Genomic DNA, 22175 nt, shown 5'->3' on the forward strand with positions numbered 1-22175 from the left:
CGTTGTGGAGGACTTCAGAAATTCCGGTCATCTAGCGTTCTTAAACGTGCGCCTAAATCTAACTATACACGGGCATCACGCATTGCCACCTTGATTGAAAAGAAAAAAGAATGCAGCCGCTGCGGTGGGGACTCGACCACGCGACCTACGGGTCAGCAGGCGAACATCATAACGACTATAGACCACTATGGCGGGTTACTCGCGGACTTAAACAGCCCCTTTCGAAAAGTTAATTCAAGCAAGAAAACTAGACATTATCACTCACACACGCACACACCCATGCATCAAACACGCAAGGCGCTGTGTGTTTGATGCATGGGTGTGTGCGTGTGTGAGTGATAATGTCAAGTTTTCGCGCTTGAATTAACTTTTCGGAATGCTCTACCAACTAGCCCAACAACAAGTTCTTTTAAACAGCCCATCGTTCTTTCTTTAGAACGAAAACTGGCATGCGCTATACGCTTGAGATAACCACGCCATGTCGCGACTAGCCTGGCCTCCTAACGATATGACATGCGTGTTCAAGTCAAAATTACACTGATATGATTCGAACTGAAGACGATGGAAACCCAAGTCCTTAATTAGCCCTTAATTGTCCTGTTTAAGTGCGTTAGTAGTGCACGGCAATTTTCATTGAAACATCCTGGCTTCTGGTGACTTCAGTCGTCGGCAAGTTAAAACGTGCTTTGGCTGATGAGTTTACCTGGTTGTCCTACTTGAGACACCAAGCCATCCACGAAGGGGTGAGTCCAACCTCCGAGTGGCGTTAGTGAGATGTACGACAGAAGGTGAATATCACAGCTAAAGTGCCGTATTCATGTTACGATTTCCTTGATTACTGAATCCTCAGTGCAACACATCGGAATGAGATGTGAGTATCAATAAGCCTTAGAGACAAGGGGGGTGCCAGCAGGCCTAAATGGTATTATGAAAAGCATACAGACATGTATGCTTTTGATAAAATTTATGCTGGTGATTGCGTATGGTACGAATCCATTAATTCTGTGAAAGATTATCACCATGTTTCACAATCGCTCATTTCTTTCAGCGCTTGATGCAAAACATGGCAGATGAACGTCAATCGCATTAGAACAGTCGTCATGTCATTTACCAATCGGCTGAGCCCGTTTTCATTTTATTATTATCTGGATGGTACACAATTTAAGAGAGTGTCACAGTATAAATATCCAGGTGTGATTCTAACAAAAAAATCTGTCCTGTACTACCCACATTGAATACATCAGCAGGAAAGCTCTAAAAAAATTAGATTATTTGCGCAGTACTTTGGCTATATCCCCCTCCCCCGCAATACCAAACTACTTCTGTATAAAACATTTATTCGGCCTATTTTAGAATGCGCATCTGCAGTGTAATACTCTCACAAACAAGGTGACCTAAAAATGCTTGACAGCGCCTAACGTAAAGCCATCCGTTTCATATCACGTATCTCTCGACAATGCGCGCAACAGAATCCTGCACTCGCATGCTGCAGAGATCGCGACACTGCTACTTAATATATTTACTTGCCAGCACGAGCGTTTCGATTGCCACTATTATAAAAACACTGATACCGATTGCATGTTCGAGCGAGAGAAATTCGCGACGAATAAAGCTGCTCTTTTTTTACGACTGCTCGTAGGCGAAACGACATGTGTATATACAGATATATATTGTTAATCAATGTCAGAATGGTTCCTAATGAGCAGATATTTGTGGCTTCCAGCAGGCTGTGCGAGCACGTGGGTTGCGAAAGAATTTGAAACACCTATACGTTGCAGCAAAATTAGGTCCAAAGCGAGAAAACACTAAACCACTTCTGATTGCGCTTCAGCCACGCTTCTCATTCGACATTCCCGATTTTTTCCCCCGAGTACTACTACACCTCTGATTTTATCAGCAGGCTATGTTCATAAACAGGAATCACATACGCCACGCAATTCCACTGCATGAATACCTCAACCACCTTCAGGTATCCTTTGCGACGGAAGCAGAAAACGTCGGAAGTTCCATCATCCCTGGCAAAGCCAAATTGTCAGCTTGTTACACGAGATGATCTACGAACCAAACGGCAATTGCAGATCATAGGTCATTGTCCCTTTACAACACCGCAGCAAGAGTACAAGACCATTCGGTCAGGTTCTTCAAGAAGCATTCAAAGCAACCCATTATTCACACTCTCCACCCCCCTTTTCTTTTTTGCATTTCTGCAATCAATGTTCCCAAGAATGCGGCGCAAAAAAAACGGTAGGTCCTTGAACCCGGCCCGCTCAACAGCAGCAGCACGACTTTCTGCCCTCTTTGGCGCGCCTGGTGAGGAACTTGGCGCCGACGCTCCAAAAGAACATGTACGCCGAGAACAGCAACAGCACCACGAGTACGAACATCAACGTCATCACCATATCCTCGAGGCGTACCAGGGCGCCGTCGGTCGGCGAGAGGGCCTGCGAGCGGAACACCCAGTTGCGCCTGGCCGTGTGGTAGGCGGCGAGCCCGATGGTGACCATCAAGAAGATGGCCATGCAGGGCGTCATGAAGTACAGGTCAATGGCGTCCTTGACCCACCGCACCATGGCGCGCCGCTTGCGGATCTTCGCCTCGGAACTGTTCTCGATGACCAGGGTACCGTCGTGGAAGACCGCGCGAGGCCTCGTCTTCGCGTCGCCGCCCGACGCGCGACGTTCGCGAGGTTGCGACTTCTTCTCTCGCGTCGTGATCTGCTGCGTAACATCGCCATCGTCGGTGCACTCGATGTTGCACACCATCTTCGCTGTAACGTGGTCGCCTGCTGCTATACTATGCGACGCCTGGTTTTGCACGAACCGGATATAAATGCGACGAGCCCTTGAAGAACACGTTCGCGCCCGAGACACCCAAACAATTCGGAGCGCCGCGGTGGCGCAACGGCCGCTCAGTGTGAGGGACCGTATACCGCTTATTATTTTTTTTCCCGCAGCGCAATCGATAACGGTGGCCATCGCTCCGCACCCGGCGCTTTTTCTGAAATCGCGCGCACCAAAAGAAGAACGATGCTTATAATAAGACAAATGATCGGTAAAAATATTGACAGCTGTATAGAAATGTCTTACCGACCACAGATTTCCAAGAGATGTCCCAGTAAGAGATGTCTCTATGCAACATTAAGTGATATGAATAAAGGATTGCGAAAGGATCGCGAAGGGGGAGGCGCAACGTCCTCACTTTGCTCTCTTGAGAGAAGTGAGTGAGTGAGTGAGTGATTAGTAGCGAGCGAGACAATTATAGCGCACATTACTCATTTGGCGGAAATTTTCATATTTTGATATGCTTTTTTGTTATCTATATTGTTCTAAAAACTTTTATTCAAGCAGCGATACTGTTTAAGACAAAGAAAAAAACGATATTGAAGCCTAAGGACTAGCGAAGGAAGACCCCCACCCCACCCCCCGGAGCCGGTGAAAGAGGGTGGGGGGATGGGTGCGTCGCCGCTGGCTGCTGCCATGTCGTAATCGTGAGGCTAAGCCCCTCAATCCTTTCCGTAGAAAAGAAAGAGAAAGAAATAAATAGGTGAAGCAGAAAAAATAAGTACAAAAAACAGAGAGAAAGAGAAACAAGGAAAGCTTCCCGACTGCGCCCTTCCTTCGCGCTTGACGCTACTATGCAAAACTGCCCCTAACGTTTTTTTTTTTTCTTGCTCTCTCTCTCTCCATCTCTCTCCGCTAGGCCACTTATTTATTTTTACCGTAGTGAAGTTTTCGATCACGGCTAGATGAAATGTCAGGGAAATGCGTTTTTCTTTTTTTTGGGGGGGAGGGGGGGGTGATGATGAACCCATTAGCTCCAGATGTGGTTCTGAAATACAAGAAACAAAAGAAAACACTGCCACCATTTACGACCCAGAAAGTTTTTCAGTGAGCTGATCTGAACATCGCAGTTGATTGTGTCAATGTCAATCATTGTCAGTCAGACAACAAAAGATCATCTTTCATTGGAGATTCGAAGAGAGAGACTCGAAGAAAAGAGAGTCACATATGTAGAAATATTTATTTTCGTCGTCATTTTGTCAAGAAGGCTGTATCTATTACGAGGTAGAAGCAATCTTACCGTCCAAAACGCAACACGCAGCATTCTCTCTAAAAAACATGGCAAATATAGAATTAGCTTGAGTCGTTCTGTTACTTGAGTCATTGACTTAAATTTCGCGTGCGCAGCGCACACGTGTCAACACAAAATTTTTACAGCGCGCCTACCACGAGTACCGAATTGTGACAATCAAACATGCAGTCATAGAAGGCTATTTTTTTTTTCTGTGCTTCTATCCACAACCACGGTGTAAACGCGGTAAGCCGCATTATGGCAACTTGCCATAATGCAGTATCGCTTAAAACTGCGTTCTTAAACTTGTACCATAAAACATATCGCTTAAAACTGCGTTCTTAAACTTATACCATAAAACATATCGCTTAAAACTGCGTTCTTAAACTTGTACCATAAAACATATCGCTTAAAACTGCGTTCTTAAACTTATACCATAAAACATATCGCTTAAAACTGCGTTCGCAACCTAAAATGAAGCCACGCGATTGCGCACAAGGACACCCTGTACGTAATAAGCTTTGTCAATATTCTGCCTCTTGACGACGGTGTAAGAAAAATATTTCTCTTTCACCGTGCTCTTGAAGCGTGTTTCTAGCGGGATGCGGTCACGCAAGAGGTGCACCCCGATCTAGCTATAATGTCACACACGATGTATAGTTGTTGTGACTATGCATGTAAAAGTCATTGGTTATATCAACGTCAGTTTGAGCGCGTCGCACTTCAGTAGTGCTGATGACAGTCCCACAAGAGGAGAGGAGACGGCCCTGCACCCCACTTCTGTGCATCTCACCGAAAAGCTCTGAACACGTTCCAGAGCACGAACAGCAGCGCCATCAGGATGACGGCAACGCCGACGAAGGCTGTGAGCGCGTTGCGGTGCGTGAACACCGAGCCGCCCGCTTCGCCGTCGAAAGCCATCCAGATCATGGCGGCACCGCCCAGGAGCACGAGCGCGCTCACCGAAGTCAGGAACCAGGAGAGCGTCAGTATCCTGGCGATCCGCTCGGCCCACGCCTTGTCGCCGGCTTCCTCCTCTTCGATGGCGATCACCACTCGGTGGAGACGCGGAACGACGACGCCGTACGTGGGATACCTCGCCAACGTGGGCCCGTACAGCAGCGGCTGCGAACGAGGCAGAGCTGCGTCTTCGTCCTTAGACGACGACGCGCAAGGCGATTCTTCGAAGATCGGAGACAGAGTGGGTTGGTGAGGCACCAAAAACACGCGGGACTTCCTGCGTCGCCGCCGAGAACGCTTCGTCGTCTTGGTGGGTAGCGGCTGGGACACCGTAGGTCGCGGTGTCATTGTAGGAAACGCCTCTGGGCACTGCGCTTCTGAGAACTGGCTGATCTCCTGTAGCTGCATATCGTTGGCGGTAAACTTAAAAAAAACACAAACGTGTGCTCTTGATTTTTAATGTTGATGAAGTTTCACGATATACAGATTGCTCCTTATGCGGGAACTGTCAAGGAAGAAAGAAAAAAAATACGAAAAAGGTCACAAAACCGCTTGGCGGTACAAGGCGAGTGTAAATATTCTATCAACGAGTCCTCCCCGAGCATTAAAAAAAAAACGGTGAAAAAGTCAGGTATTTTCCTGTGAGTAAATGTCAGCAATCCACTGTGCTCTAAATCAATTGGGAATAAATCGAACACACCGCAAAAAAACCTTTACAGAATTGAGACTCCCAAATTAATGGAAACACATGCTGAGCTTCGCCTTGAAGAGTATATAGAACTCGATAGCGTAATCACACCCCGCGCTCACCGCCTTGAACCATGTCGAAAGCAAAAGGTACGTGTGGGCGCGTATATAGCAATGGCTGTTATATACCTAACGCAGGTGTAGCTTCGACGTGCCCATATACGAGTGTATATATGGGCACGTCGTACTTCCTTTCGTACGTTTTTCCTTTCGCAAATGGGTGCGTCCGTAAGGACGGTAAGGTGACACGCGCATCTAAGCTGCTGTACATTTTGTAATATTGTACAAGGAAGCCATCCCTAGTGCGCAAAGTGTTCACTAGATGGCGCTCGTATCACTAGTACTCGAATTGATGCCTAAATGGAGCGGACGCACAGGCTGCGTTTGAGATGTTCCGACAGACATACATACAGACACACAGATCAAGCTCCTTCATCACGAAACTTCGCCCACTTACCGTTACTATCTCCAAAGAAATGCTGGGATATATATATATATATATATATATATATATATATATATATATATATATATATATATATATATATATATATATATATATATATATATATAACGCCTGGTGGGATTCAAGAATTCTGTCACATACGTGCGTTCGTCTTCTCGGAGTACATGAGATTCTTATTGTCTTTTTCTTTCTTTTTTTTACGTAGCAGCTTGTTAGAAAATCTGCTTTTCATGTGCACGCAGAAGGATGGTCAATTCCTACTCAGACTGGAGACTTATTATTTGTTGAATTGCGTCAACTTCCAATTCGGGCTGATGGACGACGCTAATATTTCGCTCCCAACCGACATTGTGACACCATACTCACGAGCTGTTGGTTAAAGGGGCACTGACACAAAATTTCGCCGCCCAGACTGTGGGGTCAGCTGCCAGGAATATTCGCATATCATCCGCAAAATGTTAACAGCGAATATAGCTGGGAAGGTATTTTGGAAGAATTTCGAAGTTTGCGTGAGCCCTCGACTCCATCGTGCCATTGACATCCTCGAAAGGGACCCTTTGGGCATAGAGTTTCCTACAATACTTACCAGGGGGAACTCTGGCGCTAGTGTCTACGGGAACTGCAACGCACGGCGCTTCAGCGAGCATGAGAATGATGGGTAGTACACACATTTGTCTAATATTCGTACTTCTGGCCTGCTTTTGGCTTCGTGTGTGTTCGTGTGGCTTGTAGCTATTTTCTTACGAAACAAGTATTGACAAATGTTCAGCGGTACGCTTCACCATTTTATTTTTTTAGACTTGCTTTCCGAATCGGCTCACGAAGTTCAAAAGCGTTCAATCTTTCTTTCAAAACAAAACCGAAACACTGCGATAAACGAAGCCGCAAGTACGATTCGCCGCCCGCAAGTACGAAGACTAGGCAAATGTGTGTACTACCCATCATTCCCATGGTTGCTGAACGATCGCAGCGCCAGAGTGCCCTCTAGTTAATTTTGAGAAACTCTATGCCTTTGGGAACCCCCTACTTCCCTGACGTCACCACGCTGGAGTCTTCAAAACAAGTTATGACGTCGTCATAGCCATCATTTTTGTTTTGCCGCGTTTGTTCCCGCAGTCTATGTCTCGGCGGCTGGTAGCGAGTGCGTGGATGTGATGCACACTTAAAAAGTTTTGTGTTTGGCGACATTGCAGTCACGTTTCCTATTCAAAAATAACTCTTGATGCGGACCGTGCGGAAGTGTGTCACAGTTCTATATGCTGACGTGGTCAATAGCTGCAGGCGCTAGCTAGGGGGTGACAGTTGCAGTCAGTTTTTAAAGCTCTGTCAAACCGCAACTGACACTGACCGATAATGAGGGGCCTTTGATTTATTATCTGTCGCGTGCTGCAACAAACGATGTGTTGTGTCATGACTAATAGGCCCCGAGCAACACACTAGAGCACAAAAATACGAGGCCGACGTTTTTGTGTCAGTACCCTTTTAAAAACTGCAGCGCAAAATGAAAACTCGGAACTCCAACCATAGATTATCGCAATCTTCCAAGATTCCGACACTATCGCAGCTCTGGGAGATTAGCGTAGGCCTGACAAATGTTATCGCTAAAATGGCCCAGTCACGCCAGCGACCTCGTGATCATATGCATACACTGTGGCTAAGCGTACTGAGTTAAGATGAACATACAAGGATGGGTCTATCAAAGCTATGGCAAGCCGGCAAAACAGCACAAATTTGGAACAGAAAGATTTATCTAAGCGAGAGTCAGTGAACTCTGCGCAAGCGCTTTACTTGCAGCTGCGTTGAAAAACATATTGTGGCATCGCAATTTTCGGAGGAGACAAAGAAATTGTCAAAAGTATAAAGCGAAGAAATTCCTGCCCCGAGGAGTGCAGGTAGGTAAAAAAAAAGAGGATAACACAAGAATAAATAGGGACACCTTCTCATAAAACCATTCGATCCAAAATTCACAGGTGCGTTTCTATGCACTGCATATTTGAAAAGTAATGGCAGCACTTGTCGTGCTTAAAGCGGAGAGGCTGTCCTATTGAACATGCCCTGGCTTGTTTATTAGCGTCCATTTCAAGAGAAGCGACTCCAGATTGCCCTTGTCATTGCGTAAGCAAATCGGGCGTGAACAGGATACTTGCATTAAATGACAAGCCACCATTAGTTAATCAAACTGCAGAGCAGGAAAGCTATCTTTAAAATGAAAATGCTCTATTCAGCTACTTTAAAGACACTGTGCCAGTTCTTTTAGACGACAAACTATTTTTTAAATCACTAGTAACGGCCAGCGTACGCATCTTCTTGAGAAATTTTACTCTATAATAGGCCACGAACATTGCTGCACATTCTGGAAATCTAAATGGAGAATGAACTAAATAGCAAAAGCGCGAACGGCCGGAGGTGGGGGGGTGGGGTGGGGGTTGAGAAATAGAGGAATACAACACGCGGGTGGGCGAACGTGAATTATGCGCTATGGACTCGTGTCTATTCCCATAGCTCATGCTCCAAAGGCAAGCATATATCGGAGCGCCCGCCGTGAAATACTGGAACAGTTGAAGTGGCTTGACTTGACTCAAAGATGCATGCGGGCTGGGCTCCCGGGCGACAGCAGCCTAGTTTATAAGATTGGCAAGAATACCGGCGTCTTAACTTGAATACGCATGCACACTGAAGAGACGCGGCTTTAAAATTAATCCGTTGTCCCAGTAACCAACTACTACATGCCTCGCAATAACATCGAGGTTTTGACACGTTAGACCTCGGAACTTAATGAAGCATCGCAGGATGTACCAAATAAAGATCAACACGAATTTCAAACGCTACAGATTGGTGTTTATTGGGAAGCATACGTTTACGAGCACTCCGTGGAAACGACAGGGTAGAGACAGTGATGCATTTGAAGTCATTTGAGACATTTGAAGTCAAATATCATGGCAGAGGTACGTAGATGACGGTGTCCGATTTCTCCCCTCGCCCTGTTGAGACGGCGGGAGCGTCACTGGGCTTCGCTGGTCTGGGACGGTCACAATAGTTGAGCGCAGCGTACACCACGAACGGCAAAACGACGACCGTAGCGCAAAGAAACGCCACCAGCAGTTCCTGGCCATTCGGCCAGTGAGGGTGTTGAATCCAATCGACGACGAGATGGCATGCCACGATGAAGAGCCCGAAAAATTGCAACGCGGCGACGACGCAAACCGCCGGGATTCGTTCGGCGAACTTGGGCGACGAAAACAGGCCTTGTTGCGCGTCCTGCAAGTTCGCGCCGTTCCCCGCAGACTTGGACGGGGTCTCGTCAGGTCCACTGGTCAACCTGGGAAACTGTTGCTCCTTTTCAAGGCACAGGCCGTCCCTGAAGGGCTGGGCCGGAGCGCTGAGAATTTCACTGACCAACGCAGTCAAACGGGTAAAACTTTGCGCGTCCTCAAAGCTGTTCTTCATGGTCTCGGACAGACTCTCGACAGGTCCACTAGTCCATTTGGTCAACTTGGGAGGCCTCTGCTCCTCTTCGAAGCATCCGCTGCTCGTCAGGGACTTGTCTAGAGGTCCGCTAGTCCACCTGGTGAACGCAGGAAATCGCGGCTCCTTTTCGAGGCGTTCGCTGTTCTTTTGGAGCTGGTCCAGAGTTCCGAAAGGTCTGTTAGCCCGCCCAGTCAACCGCGGATACCACTCCACGCCCTCCAAGCCCACGCTGCTTTCCTGGGCCTCCGCCCGAGTCTCTAGAGGTTCACTGGTACACTTGCTCACTTCTGCGTCAAAGCACTCGCGTATTTTCCACCCCAGTGTATGTTCCTCGTCGATCGATGGAAGAGAAGGCGAGTGATAGCTCCCGATGCAACTCAAGTCCGGAGCAAGCATGTGGCTGCCAAACTGCCGTCTCGGTGGGGACGGTTCTACCGCTTTGACAGAAGTTGTCGGTCGGTCCTGGGGCTCAGGGGACGACATTCTTTGTTTTATCGATAGGACTTAGAAAGCAGCACAGCGCACGACTGCACGTCAGCCTGAGCAGTAGCCGCAGGCGGTAGTCGGCCCCCGGATGAAGGTCGCCCCACGAGCAGCCCGACTGGCGCTCTTCAAGAACGAGTTATCCCTCGCACGCCTTATATGTCGAATCCCGTTGACCAATGGAGCTCTTCTCTTTTCGTGGGCGGGGAAGTTTGTTGTCTAATCAGAGATTAGAACTGCGGAGCAGCCGTTCAAACATCCTTTCCGACCTTCTCTCACGCAGTCTCTACTTTTGTATCACTTTTGTTTCACGAAGCTATGGCCACGACTCAGTTGTAGACATCCTGATAGTAGTTAATAGTTAACGCATTCAATAAGTGTGATACTAATACCACTACTACTACAAGTAAATATAATAATAATAATAATAATAACCGAGGTTCGTCTCACGACTAGTTATCAACGTACGGTGATAATTTTCCGGCCACCGCTCACTGACTACTCATTTTCATAGCAACTCTTCCCTGCCCATACCCCCCGGTTGGTCAAGTCTGAAACACAATATGCACCACAATCAATAAAAAAAACGAAAATGCAGCGGTGGCATGCTCCCCATGATAGCCTGTCTGTCTTCGTTCCATGCATTTCGTCAAGTAATGATGACACTTCTTGGCAAGCAACACTTTCGAGCCCCCCCCCCCCCCGCACACACATACACTGACTTATTAAACTTTTCTTTGTTTCATTTTTCTTTGCTATTTGTACGATTTATTTATTTTTTCCATTTGCCACCTCATGTACTATTGTTGTGTTTTCCCGGTTTTGTTTCGTTTCACATTCCTCCATTCTTCGCGAGCAAAAAGCGCACCGTAAATAAGGTCGAGACCTTTTAGTGGACATGATTCAGACTGAATGTTTCGTATCTTACCAGTACGTTCCTTCGCGGATGTCCACGTAACCATACTTGCCGTTTGTATGTACGTTCATGCTCGGTTTTCCTACATGAAATGAAATTTTTCAGCCCACTAACGAACTATGAAAAAAAAAGTGTCGCAACCCTTCGCATATACTTCACCCCGCGGAACGTCTTGTATGCATCATACGGTCGCGGTCACGTCACTGATGAATCACGGAAGCCTGCGATACGCCGCAGATCTTCGGAAACCAAAAGTGATATTTTGGATATCAGCGACTGTTTCTATTTTTCTTATGATGCAATGTGCAATCATCACTTTGCTTCCTGCCCCCAGAACACCCCTTTTTTATCGCAAAAACAATACAACAACAATAATAAAAAAATCGACGCATCTCCACAAAGCGCAAAGAGCGGGGCTCCGCAGAGTTTCGACGAAAGGGTTGTGGCGTATACAGTGTGTATGTACATACTGTGCCGGGCAATCCCACAGCATGTGCGGAAGCGTAGCCGGGTGAGTGCCGCAGCGCCGGCAGTGGGAGGTTGTGTATGACGTCCCCTCATGGGAGGCTTAAGCCCGGCCACCTAAGCCTGCTGGTTTCTTATAATGAAGTCTATTCTTCCTCATCCTCCTCCACGAAGCGCATCATGACAATTGGCGAAGCTGTATTGTATGAACGATTACTCACCCTTACAATACCCGTGGTATTGTATGGGTGAGTAATCAATGCTACATCGCCCAAGCGTTGGCCCTTATAATGTAAATTTAGTGAGAAAGTGACGCATCAAATGGCGTGCATCAAGGGACGTATCAAGTGACAGAGTCGACGACAAAGCACTGAGATCCTGTATGGTCCATAATATCTACGTTTGAAATCTCCAACTAGTACACAGGGCTTGTGCTTATAGATGTTTTATATTGTTTCGTCAAAATTATTATTGTTGTTTGTCTATTGCAAACCTTTTTTTATCCACATACACGGGTATGTTTCGGCTATATAGCACCAATTTTATTTACCATGGCAACGGACACTGATAGTCGATGGCAGTGAAGTTACTGACTACATCATAAAGGGTTTGGGCTTCTAGGTGATTTATATTTCTCTGTCATAATTATGAGTGATATTCAGTTAAACTTTTGGGTGTGGGTGTGTCTCCCATCCACGCATATCTCCGTGACGGACGCGGACAGACAAGGCTTGGCCCTAATTTGCTCCTTTCTTAAAAAGAATGGAACAATAGGACTGACACACTTCTTACTGGTAGGAGCCAGAGCACGCGCTTTTCTAATGGACTATGAAATTAGTCATAACGTTATTAGTTATACATGTACAAGTACAATAGACCCTCTACTTCTGTGTTTCGATTATAAGCGCAAATTTGCTGTGTGATCATGTCGTGGCCCCTTTGAAAAGAATGAAACGTTACATTATGTATCACTGCCCGTTTGAGAAATAATGTTTTCGATTTGCAGTTGAATCTCGTTGATACCAGTCTTCGTGACACGTTGTTTCACATAACACTTTTTTCCCCATTCCCGGCCAACATTCCTGTAATGCGTTTCATGCGTTTAATACAATCATGTTTTTGCCGGCCATTGAATAATACGTCCCCAAAAGTAAAATTTCAGCGACATATTATATACATATATATTCCGTAACCAGAACAGCACAAAAGCGTTCCTTTTCACAAACCCGTCAGCTTTAGAGAGGGTAATTAATAACTGATATGGGTATACTCGTTGAACCGCACTCCGACAAGCCGCATTATACGATTATACACGTTGAAGACTCACTTGATGCCACAACAGCGTCCATTTTTCGACAAACAGACCACTGCCTGGCGATGCACTTCACGATTTAGTAAAGCTTTTCATTCGTATTTCAAAACAATAATACGTTTCACATGAAAAAAAAAATTAAGAAGATTCATATTTTTCTACTTTTCCGAACATCATCGGTCAATAAACTTTTTTCGCATAATACGATTCATTTTCGGGTTATCGTGAACAACGTATCAATGAGTGAGCAATGGTACATGCACCGTGACGTCTATCATCTGTCCTGCTACTCATTAGGTTACTATATATGGACATGTGATATTAAGCACCAAGTTTGCGAAGCTTTCTGTGTATCTGAACTCGTATTTCAATAACTGTGCTATCCAGTGAACTCGTTAAACGTTCCCCATGCCGGTACAGAGCGATACAATTTGCTTTAGTTACGTCCGATCTCCATACACTTAGCCACAAAACACACACATACGTAGGCACGCACACTATTACAAGATCGCAGTCCATTTCACTAAACTTGAAAACTCGCAACCCTGAATGAACATTCGCTACAGGTTTGGCGCGACCACCATACTCGCGATGCAAATTGTTTTGGGTGGGGAACAGCCGACAACACGGATGGAATCTCCATGCGGATTATATAGCGACGTCCAGTGGTAAAATAAATATTCCGTAATACAGCAGATTATATGATGTAGCACACCATCCCGAATCTTACTGATAAGAGACGCACTACAAGCAACGGACGAGCTTGATCACCCCCCTTTGTTTTCTGTTACACGTTGGAGTGAGGCGCAAGAGAAGTGCTTTGGCCATTTGACCATATGCGCTAATCTCCGAGCTGGCTTTCCTGCAAGGTTGTTTTCCAACCAAAGAGTCTCGTTCCCCAGGCTGCTTTTCTTACTCATTGCGTTTTTACCTCCCCCCCCCCCTTCCTGCTTTACGGACAGGTGTTTGGCCCACCATGCGATCTGAGGGTTTGTTCGAGGTGGGACAACCACACAGTCATTGTTGGGGGCAAAAGTACCTAAAGTAGCAGCAGTCTATGGAACTTGCGAATAAGAGGGGTAAAAATGCACAGCGAACGAGAAAAGTAGTCTGGGCACGAGAGTTTCTTTTTTTTTTTTATTTCCGCAAATACACACACGGCAGCATGTCATTGAACTTCACGAAAAAGACCATGCAGATTGCACACGCTGAAAGAAACGTTTAATTGGTGGATACTGATACGAGCTGTTGCACATGACGACTAAAAATGAAAACGACAAGGGCATAATCGGCGCGCAGGACGAGAGCTCCCCAATTTCGAAGTTGAGCCGCGCCCACGTATATACGACGTCACACGGGTTGCACGCCGGGCACGATCCTCACTTCAACTTCGCCAGAACCACCCAGCACGCGGCACACTACCACCGGAACGATGAGAAGGGCAGCGCCCAGAAACAAGTACAACGCACTAGGGTTGAGGGGAGACCCGTGGTTGCCGACGATTCCGAAGGTACTCAGGAACAACACGACGGCGCCCGCGACGGCGAAGAACGCCGCGCCGACGGCTATGGAAGATTCCGCTCTGCCGAGCACCACCGTCGACGAAGGCTGTCCGTCCAGAGTTTCGATCCGCGGCAGGATTGGTGTGGGGACGCTGCCGTGCCATACAGACTCGGGAACCTCCGAGAGAAGCTGCTGCTGCTGCTGCGATGAACCGGAGGCCGAACCTTGGACGTCGGACGATCCGGACTCTTCGTCGAACGGCGATAGACAAGGCTTGCACTTCGCGCCGTACATCCTCTTACGGCGTAATCTTCGCAAGTAGTGGCTAGACGTCGACCTCTGACAACAAGCTGCTGCGGCGTTGAGAAGACGAGTCGGGGCACGGCGTTTCTGAGACGGCATGTTTTGAAGACCAAGAGGTCGCGTTTCGTTTACGTCGGTATACGACTACGCAGTAACCTAGCAGAGGTCACCGGAGAAGTATTCCGGCGTCGATACGACTTATTCGGAGTATCCGAACACTGCAGGGCTGCACTGCTTCTCGTATCAGTCAGTCTGGTCAAAGAAGACGCTTATATTTGGCACGCCGAGAAGCATGAGGGGCAAAGGGAACGAACGGATGAGGGAGTGCAGTTTATCTCTTCGCCCTCCTCTCTGCCTAATCCCCTTGTGCGTCAGAACTGACCAGCCCAGCTTTCCCTCCTTGCAGTGAAGTGTGGAGGTGCGTAGTTGATCCGACCTAGGACGATACGGTGACCGATATCTTCTACTGACCCACCATTGCATTCTACGCCTTTTCGTTATCGCATGCGGAGAACGTATCGGTGCGACTTAGAAAGTTTGAGAAAGAAGCGAAGGAAAGCGCGCACAATAGAGAATAAGTCCAGTCAGCCATACCGCCTTTACGCAGGAAACCAATTGATCATTGAGTGTTCCGACTGAATCACTTCGAAAAAAAGAACACCGCTCGAGCTCGCCCAAAAAATTTGCAGCAAAACCCAGACCCAAACGTCACTCTCTGAACATTCTGTAACCCTTGTTTCATTCACGTAATCCTGAGTATTGCCAGTGTGCATTTGGATGGGGCCGATGACGACGGTACAAGGCCACGATGAAACAACATGGAGATATGAGGCGACAGTAGAGAGAAACCTAGAAGCAGTCGCTCGGCAAAAGCGTAAAACATACATGCAACATACAGCAAGAACAGTTACGGAACCCATGTGCCTAACAGATGCGATTAGAAGACGGTCATAATCGGTTAAAGTACTATAGTCACTAAGGCACGGGGGTATACATACTGTAGTGATACTGTCGTGGCGGGTGAGTCTTGCACGATTTACACGAACGTCACTTAGGAACGCTAAAACAGATTTTGGCAAAACCGTACGTATACTTAACTGCTTGCCGTTCTGGCGACGGTTTCTCCAGGAAGGCTTAATGGCTATGCACTTATCAAGAAGATAAGGGAAACAGAAAAAATTACGCAAAATGAACTTATGGTGCTTTTTTAAATGTTTCCTGCGACAGTAACAATAATTAGGTGACACCAATGTGAAAGTTGTAACAGTCAACAAACAGCCCATACTAGCGAGGATTGCCCGGCGCTAGGCGAAATATGTCAGTGGTGGTTCTGTGCGAGTAACTACGGTGGTGCAAGGAAACAACCGCGAGCGCCATTCGAAAATCGCAGTGGGCTGTGTCACCGCCATGCTGCAACATACGAAATTCCCACAGATAGCTGAAAAATGCATAACAAACGCTGGTTCTTAGAGTAATCTCCCCATTAATCCAGAGAAAAAAAAAATTAACACCGTATTAATTTCTGCCCGGAAAATATGTTAGCGTTTTATTTATTGTTTTGTGGAGCACATTTTTTTTAAATATATAAACACTATCCCCTGGTGATAACATTGGCTCCTACCAATAACATCACTGCCATACTATGATAATTATAATAAATTACAAGTACATTACGCTAATAAGGCATATGGCCAGCCAAGTTAATATCGATGCAAAGCTGGCGGCAAAACACTTACACAAAAAAAATAAGTTCTTTTCTCTCTTGCCAATCAATCTATTTCGGCGCTTCGTTTACACACACGACAAAAAATAGGGTCGTTTATATCTTGCAATTGATTTATTTTGGTGCGTTTGGTGGGATTCACAGATCTTCCAAGACCTTCTCCTCTATTCCGTGTCCACTATATTTAATTACACATATAAGCGCTTTAAAGGCGTTGATTTTTGGTCATTCCTTTTATTACTTCTTTCTTCAAAGCTAATCTCAATCCACGCTTCGTTTCCTTTCAAGAAAGCTCAACCTAAATCCTCTTGCTCTGCATCACTTTTTTTTTTTTTTTGCCGTGGGCCGCAATGCAGATTTACTACAACCTTGCAACCTCGACCAAACATCCGTTTTACAGTTTTAAAGCTCTGAACTACAGTACCCTAAGATTAAAACGCGACATCGATTTTGTTTTTGTTTTTTAGCATAATGACTGCTATGAATAATGTGCTCGTGGTCACAGCGTCAGGCCCTTACCAATATGGCCGCTGAAATCACTATACGTGAACTTGGCACGGCGGCATTGAAACCACATGCATTACTTCGTCACGATATTGTTCGCCTTTTCAGTAAGCGAGTACTGTACATTCGCAAATGTTGGCGCGAAGGCAGGAAAGAGCTGGGAGACACCTCAGTCGCAGCACGCGCACAAAGGCAGCAAGCTCCGCACGACACCTGACACAGCATGAGCAAGCTTGTACCGACTGGACACGAGTTCTAGTCGCAAAAAGACATAAAAAGTCCAACGCTTCGTTGAAATTCGTGACACGTTCGACGACTCCAGCCTGCTCCAGCACGGTTTTAGGATATTCTTTGAGCGCCGCACAAATCGGTGTGACCGTTGCCTCCTTTTTTCCGTCTGTCGCCCCTTCTGGGAAAGTCAAAACGAGTCGTCTCATGTCGTTTTTTTTTTTTTCTCAGTCTGCGCCACAAACATTTCCCCCAAAAAACGCCAGGTCTGCGCGCAACGCAACGCACAATCCCAGAGAAAGATGGAACAGCAGCCTTACAGAGCCCTTTTCTAAACACTCTTTGGGTAACTGCTACAAGCACGCTACTGGGTACTCACTAAGCCATAAATATTGATAATTTTTGTGCAGTAGACCAGCATTTTTCGTTTGTTTCCTTCGATAAATGGCACCTACCCACTTTAGAGGATTGGCCAAGAATGCGACGGCGAGATTGTTGAATGTTATTTTAGGTAACGTGTGTAATTAAAAGCCCAAAAATATAGAAATGAAATGGCAATAATACGTGATATATTAAACTGTGGATATTATGCTTTCGAACTTGTATTTCATTCACTATATACTTCCTCCGTCATTCTTGGGAGCAGCCTGGTATCCGTCATCAATTTTCGAAGGCGTCTACAGGGTCCTACGTAGCTTCTAATCAATAAAACTGAATTACACTGTAATACATGGGTGCCATAGCCTTACCATACAAAGTCTCAGATAAGTTCATCGATCTAATGTCACCAAAAAATAGATTGTGAAAATTATTACATCACGCGCGAAGATGACGGCGCGAAATTTAAAAATGATTCTTCAACCTGTCTTTTATCCGCCAATAATGAATTTAAGACAGTGAAACTTAGCACAGTAGAGTTCTCATAGTACAGTTCATCAATTTAAAACAACTCATTGTTTCTCTTTAGTGTCCCTTTCATCTCCAGCGTCGGCAGTTGTCTTGATCGGGAACAATGTACAATTTACGTTCGTATGCTGAAAGAGTTGCGCGGAAATAGCGCCATTGCGCAGCCCTTTGCGCAATTTACAAAGTGACGAAGCAAGACAAACGTGTACCGACCAACGTGCGTGTTTAATTACGAACAAGTTTACAAGCATTCTTGGACGATGACAAACAAACGAAGTTACATGCAGAGTCAGCAGCACGCAGGATCAGGCGAAACCATCATATAGACGTCACCCAGCGGTCACACGTTCGGGACGCCAGGCTGGAACCTCACTGGAGCTAGTCGTCTACTGAAGAAGACTGCCTGGCACATCGCCACGGGAGCCATGAGGAAACTACCACCCACGAGCATCAACATGGCGCCGCGGTTGACGGGAGCGTTTGTGGGACTGAGGGATTCGATGGCACCCAAGACGAACACGGTGACGCCAGCGGCAGCGAGAATCATCGCGCCGATAAGTACGGAGCCATCGAGCGACGCCCTTCCGGAGACCCACGTCGACCGTCCTCTTTCCCCGACGCCGCTGCCACTTCGCGGTTGAGTCGGCGTTTGGCGACGTCCACCTATGCGCCCAGGAGCCGTCACGGGCCTCTGCGATGAACCGGAGCTCGCACCTCTGCCATCGAACGGTTCCCCGAAGATCAACGGAAGACGAGCAGCGTAGCTCCCCGCGTAGTACTTGGGTTTCCCGCCCAAGCGGCGGCCGAACTTCGTTCTCTGCAAGGACATTTCCGGCACGCCGAACTTTGGAACCGGGAGACGGCGTTTCTGGTGAGACATCGGCCGTGACTCCAAGGATGGCGAACAGTGGTCACGTAGGCGGACACGATATACACGAGCGGAGTCTGTTATCGGCTATGCTTCTGACTTCGATAACGCTGCCTTAACATATCGGTTTTAGGTTTGGAATATCGTTCTTCAGACCTCAGTGACAAAAGGGCGAGGGGACAGAGAGACGAATTCGGGAGGAAAGGGCACTTTCTCGTGACGAATACCCATACCACTACAAAGAGCGGGGTCAACGCGCGGCTCTCCTCGCCTTTCAAAACATGCGCGCGAGGAAACCCGGCCGCGCTAGGCTGTGGTGAAAACGCACAGTTGTAGCACCATTTAGTTGAGGGTAGTGTCAGCTGTCCATCCTTGACACGTGACTCGGTGGTTACAAGAAACGCGCGAACAAAAGTTGTAGACTGGTTGTAAAACGAAAACGCGATTTCCACCGTTCAAGCTACTTCGCCCAGGAATTTGTCGAAGCGAGCTATTCCAAGAAAAACAAAACAAGAAATGCAACCTCCAGCGTTCTCCAGGCCGCTTCCGACCCCCCCCCCCCTACCCCCTCCTTTCCCACCTGCTTCTTCTACAGGTGCAAATCCAGTCTTTGGTATCCGCGGGATTCTGTACGCTGAAGCACGATTCATAGTAGGATATAAAGGCCACCTACCCGTCTCTGGGACGCCGACCGAAGCTCGATTATCCGTAGCGTTCGTTAATTAAGCATTAATTAGGCTGTGTCTCCAAAGACACGGGTCTCGGTAGAATGCGGTGCTAGGCCAGTTGGTTCTCTGCTGGCTAGACCAACAGAGAACCTCCCACGGTCTATAGCTTCGCCCCTAAAACACACAAAGTAAAGCGATATCAATTGATCTCGCACAAGCGCCATGCTATATAAAGATATAAGAACATGTGGGCGGCTACATAGCAAAGCATTAGAGGCAATCCATAATTGATATTTCACGTATATAGACTAATAAATAGACGTCTTGTGAAACACTTTACTTGCGCTACAAAGAGGGCCAAAAAGAAGAGAAAGGCCAGCAAAGCAAACGGGTTAACATTTTCCAATTAAACCGTTTGGGTGTTTGCTCGTGTGCAGATCGGGACGGCTATACGCTCTCCCATAGTAGAGTACCTAGTACTCTAAATCGTTAACCACTTTTTCTAAACGCAGATCGTCGAGTGGAAATACCCTCGACAGACTTCTAGCGGGACGGCCCAGTGCTCTCCCATAGTTGTGTACGCAGTACTCGAAATCGTTAACCTCTTCAACGGATGTAAACCTTTTCAACGGATGGAAGCTGTGTTCCAATTGTAGACAGCATCGCAGACAGTCTACGGTGACAGAAGACACCCTTCTGAATGCCAGAGGCGTAGGCAAGGAAGGAGGGGGGGGGCACACACCACTCCTACCCTTGTTGAGCGCTCAAGCCTCCCTTTTCGAAATATTTGATTTTGCTTGCTATATATACACGTGCTCACACAAACGCAAGCACGAAAGTACACATAATATGGTTGAATGGTTGAACAACCCTCCCCCCCCCCCTTCTTCGAAAACATTTCTGGCTATGCCCCTGGCGAGTACATAAGATACACTATGAGTTGTGCCTCTTTTAAACTAAATTAACCCTTAAAACAAAGTAACGCCCCACAACCTTTCGGATTGCATTCCGCCTTTGTGACCACGGAGGAACCGATCTCAAGTATTTCTCGGTTGCGACAGCTCGTGTGCGTGCGTGGTGAAAGCACGTGTACGCGTATGACATGCTCTCTTCTTCTCTCTGTCCATTTTTCTTTCTCCCTTTAAGATGCAAGGCATTTCTTAGCGAACTTCGGCGACTTTGAGCGTACATATCTATCTATCTATCTATCTATCTATCTATCTATCTATCTATCTATCTATCTATCTATCTATCTATCTATGTGTGTGTGTGTGTCTGTCTGTCTATCTATCTATCTATCAAGCCGCTTACATTTGAGTGCTCTCGTGCCCCCCCCCCGCCCCCCTTAACCTGGCGTGAACCAAGATTAGCATGGGATGGCAAAATGTTTTGACGAATATGACGCGCTGGTCAAGACATGAATAATGTCACATTGCCGTAACGTACGTCGTCAAACACTTCCCGCCAGACAGTGGCGCATACCAACGGGCGGGTATGTGCCGCTGGTATGCGGGTATGTGCCACAGGTGATTGACACTTCGTATCTACCCAGGAACGACGAGAACACACATGGGCAAATATAGCGTGCGAGCGTTAAGAAATGCCCGGCCTTGGTAGCGTCGACCCGACGGATGCAAATAATAAATTTCAGGGTCCAAGATGGAACCAAACCCAAGTATTCTGCGTGGCAACGAAGTATTTTACCACAGAGCTATGCCAGCATTCTTAATTAGTTTTCGAATAGACGCTAATCTTCGTGAAACGTCAATAGTGGTTGCAGTGCTGCCTACCAAGATTTATAAACATTACATATGTACTCCTTTGATACAGCCGTCACGTCGGGTTAACGTAAATTGTGGTTAGCTGCCATGCGCTGAAGTTGATTTGTGTAGCAGTGTCCAGGGCCAGCATCCTCGCCAGCATCAGCTGCTTGTGTTGCTAATACGCATGTTCCATTTGGCATCGTTGCGCAAGTGCAAACTGCTGGGTGTATCCACATTTGCAACTCTTCAACAGATGTCTGTGCGTGGAACATTTGTACATATATGTAGCGTCATTTTATGACGTGACATTCAATAAAATAATTGCAACACGATCACCCTCCCTCCGCATGCTTCGCAGAACGTCAATTCTCAGGTATGTGGGTCTGCCGATTTTTTTTTCCTTACATGCATCGAGTTCTACAATTTCACATGCACTGAACCTGTACTGTACAACGAGTCAAATTTATACGTCGCTTTATATGAGAGCATAACTTCAAGGAACTAACGTCAATTGATAAAATAAAAATAAAGAAAGAACAGCGGGTTCGTGCCAAAAAATATGACTGAATATGTATTTTCTTTACGCGCCCCTGGCCCTCATATCATATCGGTTCTCCGAGATGATGGAATATCGACTAATTTTCATGAAAAGGAAAACGAGTGGGACACATCTATTCCATAGAAGCTGCGAATAACACGCTGTTTTGTTTTATCACTGACAGGTAAAGACAAGCATGCGTTCGAAAACGGTAGCCAAATCTCGTTTATAATGACTAATTTTTAATAAGCGGCAAAGAGTAGCCGGTACCACCCTAAACACG

The 22175-nt window shown here is 46.6% G+C and overlaps 2 protein-coding genes across 2 annotated transcripts in view; both read right to left on the bottom strand.

The window, feature by feature from the left end:
* LOC119176741 (cyclin N-terminal domain-containing protein 1) overlaps positions 1-22175 on the bottom strand; it is a 296811-nt gene that overhangs the window by 210833 nt on the left and 63803 nt on the right. The gene's annotated exons all lie outside the window — the stretch shown is intronic.
* The window catches only part of LOC142803683 (uncharacterized), a 35754-nt gene continuing 18324 nt past the window's right edge, over positions 4746-22175 (bottom strand). The window contains exon 2 of the mRNA XM_075889227.1: positions 4746-5536. Within this exon, the coding sequence (XP_075745342.1) occupies positions 4861-5439 (579 nt within the window). The 5' untranslated portion in view covers positions 5440-5536 and the 3' untranslated portion in view covers positions 4746-4860. The remainder of the gene's footprint in view (positions 5537-22175) is intronic.

The sequence above is a fragment of the Rhipicephalus microplus genome, chromosome 3 (genome assembly GCF_043290135.1).
Source record: "Rhipicephalus microplus isolate Deutch F79 chromosome 3, USDA_Rmic, whole genome shotgun sequence".
Classification (NCBI taxonomy): domain Eukaryota; kingdom Metazoa; phylum Arthropoda; class Arachnida; order Ixodida; family Ixodidae; genus Rhipicephalus; species Rhipicephalus microplus.